A 2,823-nucleotide genomic window follows, 5' to 3' on the forward strand; every position below is an offset into this window, starting at 1 on the left:
AATTTTATGTAAATTAGCTTCCATTACTTTTGTCGGAATGATATTTCTTATAAAAGTTAGGTTGTGATTCAAAATAACTGCAGCAAATTGCGTTAAATTCATAAAGCAATAAATTGTTTGAGTTTCAAAGTTTAATTCAATCACTGGAAATTGTTTGATTCCATTCCATTCATTTAATCAGTCGCTTTTTATTCCCTTTTTATTAAAATGAATATCAACCTTCTGAAGATGTCTTTTAAGGATCAAAATTGGCAGTGAACTTCTGATGATGAGATTCTAGAAAGCATTTTCTTGGGAAAGGAATAAGATAAATCGATTACTATTGTTGTTACTATAACCGTCTTTTTCTGTGGCTATCCTTCCATCCGTATAGAATTTTGCTGTCCTTCCATCCGTATAGAATTTTCACGCGTCTGTTAAAACATACGTAAAGCCAAATTAGCAAAGAATTTCATAATTTGATTTGAGCTTAAAATGACATCACCGAAACGCAAAGTTGAAGTGCATGAACAACTCCCAACTACAACTTCGCAGTGTGCAGTTGGAGCTGAAAGTATTCATATCGAGGTAAGCATTAATAAGTATTCATTCATAGTATCAATAAGTATCTAAACATATATGACAGGGATTGAGATGGGACAATATAGTAATGTACATGAATTGAATTTGCAGAATGCAATGAGTGTGGATCTGAAGAAGGTAACTAGTGAAAGGGACTTGTGGATGCAAGCTGAATCGTCTACCGGAGCTGCAGAACTGCAAACTGCTAAGCAAATGAGAAAGGAAAAGATGAAAGGTGGATGTGCAATAGAAGCTGCTGCAAAGGCGTTGATGAAACGAACTGAAAATGAAATGGAAAATACTCGTAAGGGTACGATTTTTTTTTGGGAATCGCTCACATGAGAATGCATTTTAATAGGAAGACGGCATTTGGTTACGGTAAGGAGGACGGTTCACTGATTAGATATACTTAGTGGAGTAAAAAAATCCAGTGGAACGAATCGAAACATGAATTAAATCATTTAATATCACATGATCGCAGTATCAATTTCGATGCCTTGAATTTTAATGATTTAACACTCGAAAATTGACACATTTTCAGTAAATGAAGAATTCGGTACGGTGGCAGTTGGAAATAGATCGGGTCGAAATAAACGGAAGACGAATTTTATTAGACGTATTATCCGTAAGCAATCGATGTTTATTAGAAATATTTTTCAGATAAATGGAAATATTTTTTAAAAAATAGGCATTCTTTACAAGACAGAGTACTTTTAGAAAACGACATCGAGCAAAGTGGGAGTAAAACGGAAAATACTGTACAGTTATCCTTTGATGAGACTGAAGAAAAGCCTGTTGATTTAAGCAATAGAAATGGACAAGATAATCTATTGGACAAGCAGCCTGATAAAGTGATGTCAGGTGAGCAGCATTGCAAGGAAAGGTCCAGGAAACGAAACGGTAAGGAGGGCGGAAATGGTGAGGATTTGACAATCTGCTTGTGATACTTTCCATCTTTCCGTTTTTCATCCTTTTCAGTTTGATTCAAAGATTTGAAATCATTACTTCAGCTTCATCAAGTGTTAAACGAAAGCGCACTGAATCGAAATTAGCAAACTATAGCAATAGAACATTTTCGACATTTACACCAGCAGAGCAAAAAGAACTTTGGCGCAATTCTTCATTTATTTATGAAGGAGCCACATTTTCAAGGTTTTTGTTTACTTTTATAATAAACATATAACTGTAATGGTAATGTCAGAAAAAAACATTGCAATATTAGTATCGTCACCAGTATGATTCTTTTCAGTTATGAGCAATTCCAAGAATGTTTTGAAGCTTACAAGAGGACGGGGAATTACCCGTATAGAACAGCTAGTTCCGAGATTCTCCGGGATGGCGAAGGACGAATGATCGATCGTTTTAAATATAAATATGTAGTGTTTCATTGTGCACGTTATGGTATTCCACGTAGAAGAGGTAATTGTTTGACTTTTTTCTTTCATTCTCTGTAATAACTTTTTAAAAACGAAAAGTTCATTCCACAATACGAATTCAGTGGTTTGTTTGGGCACTGAAATGATAACATATGCATGCCTTAGTATTATACTCTCTAAGACACTTTTCCTTTTAATAATGTCATCACTAATTTTTACACATAACAATAGCGTCATATGCCATGGATAGTTGCAATAGTCAACCGATTGTCAACTAATTTGTTTAAGAGAATTAATGAGATTGAAGTTGGAAGTTAAGGAATCCTGAGAAGTGTCAAATTTTCTACAAGAAATTCGGGTGTGAAATGTTTTAATGAGAACGAATGGAGAACTTAATAAAGTTCTGAATTCATTCACTAAAATATTCTAAAAAAATTAAGCGTTAAGCATTTCAGGATTGTATCTTTTTGTCATCCACTTTTTGATTTCATTTTATCGATCGCTTTTGTTTTGCCGATTTTGTTGATTTATATTTGGCTTGACTTTGCATAGGAATAATTAACACTTTTGTCGTGACAGATCAAAATTATTTGACAACAATTACAATTATATTGATCATACCGCTATCTATAAAAGTGCATGGCTTGCAACTTCATTTCCCATTGGATTTTATGGTACCAAAAGATTGAAAGAAGGCCTAAGAGCATTTTCATTTCAGCTTTATATGTGTTGGCTTTTATTGAGGATTAACGAAGTCCTCAATCTATAAATGTCATTTATTTGTTCAGTTAAGTAGAGAGTGGGAGAGAATTGGATATTAATCGAAGGAAAGCTGTTGCAGTTGATGGATGATTTGTTTATGGGTTAACCGCTAAACCCTTGCACC

The 2,823-nt window shown here is 34.0% G+C and overlaps 1 protein-coding gene across 1 annotated transcript in view; it reads left to right on the plus strand.

Moving 5' to 3' along the window:
• Nucleotides 1-474: 474 nt before the first annotated feature.
• The window catches only part of LOAG_18923 (hypothetical protein), a gene marked incomplete at its 5' end in the record, with an annotated part of 5,200 nt that continues 2,851 nt past the window's right edge, over nt 475-2,823 (plus strand). Inside the window, 6 exons of the mRNA XM_020451585.1 lie at nt 475-567; nt 673-871; nt 1,103-1,186; nt 1,279-1,479; nt 1,572-1,713; nt 1,811-1,980. Coding sequence (XP_020304618.1) covers nt 475-567; nt 673-871; nt 1,103-1,186; nt 1,279-1,479; nt 1,572-1,713; nt 1,811-1,980 — 889 coding nt within the window. The remainder of the gene's footprint in view (nt 568-672; nt 872-1,102; nt 1,187-1,278; nt 1,480-1,571; nt 1,714-1,810; nt 1,981-2,823) is intronic.

Source organism: Loa loa (genome assembly GCF_000183805.2).
Source record: "Loa loa unplaced genomic scaffold supercont3.690, whole genome shotgun sequence".
NCBI classification, from domain to species: domain Eukaryota; kingdom Metazoa; phylum Nematoda; class Chromadorea; order Rhabditida; family Onchocercidae; genus Loa; species Loa loa.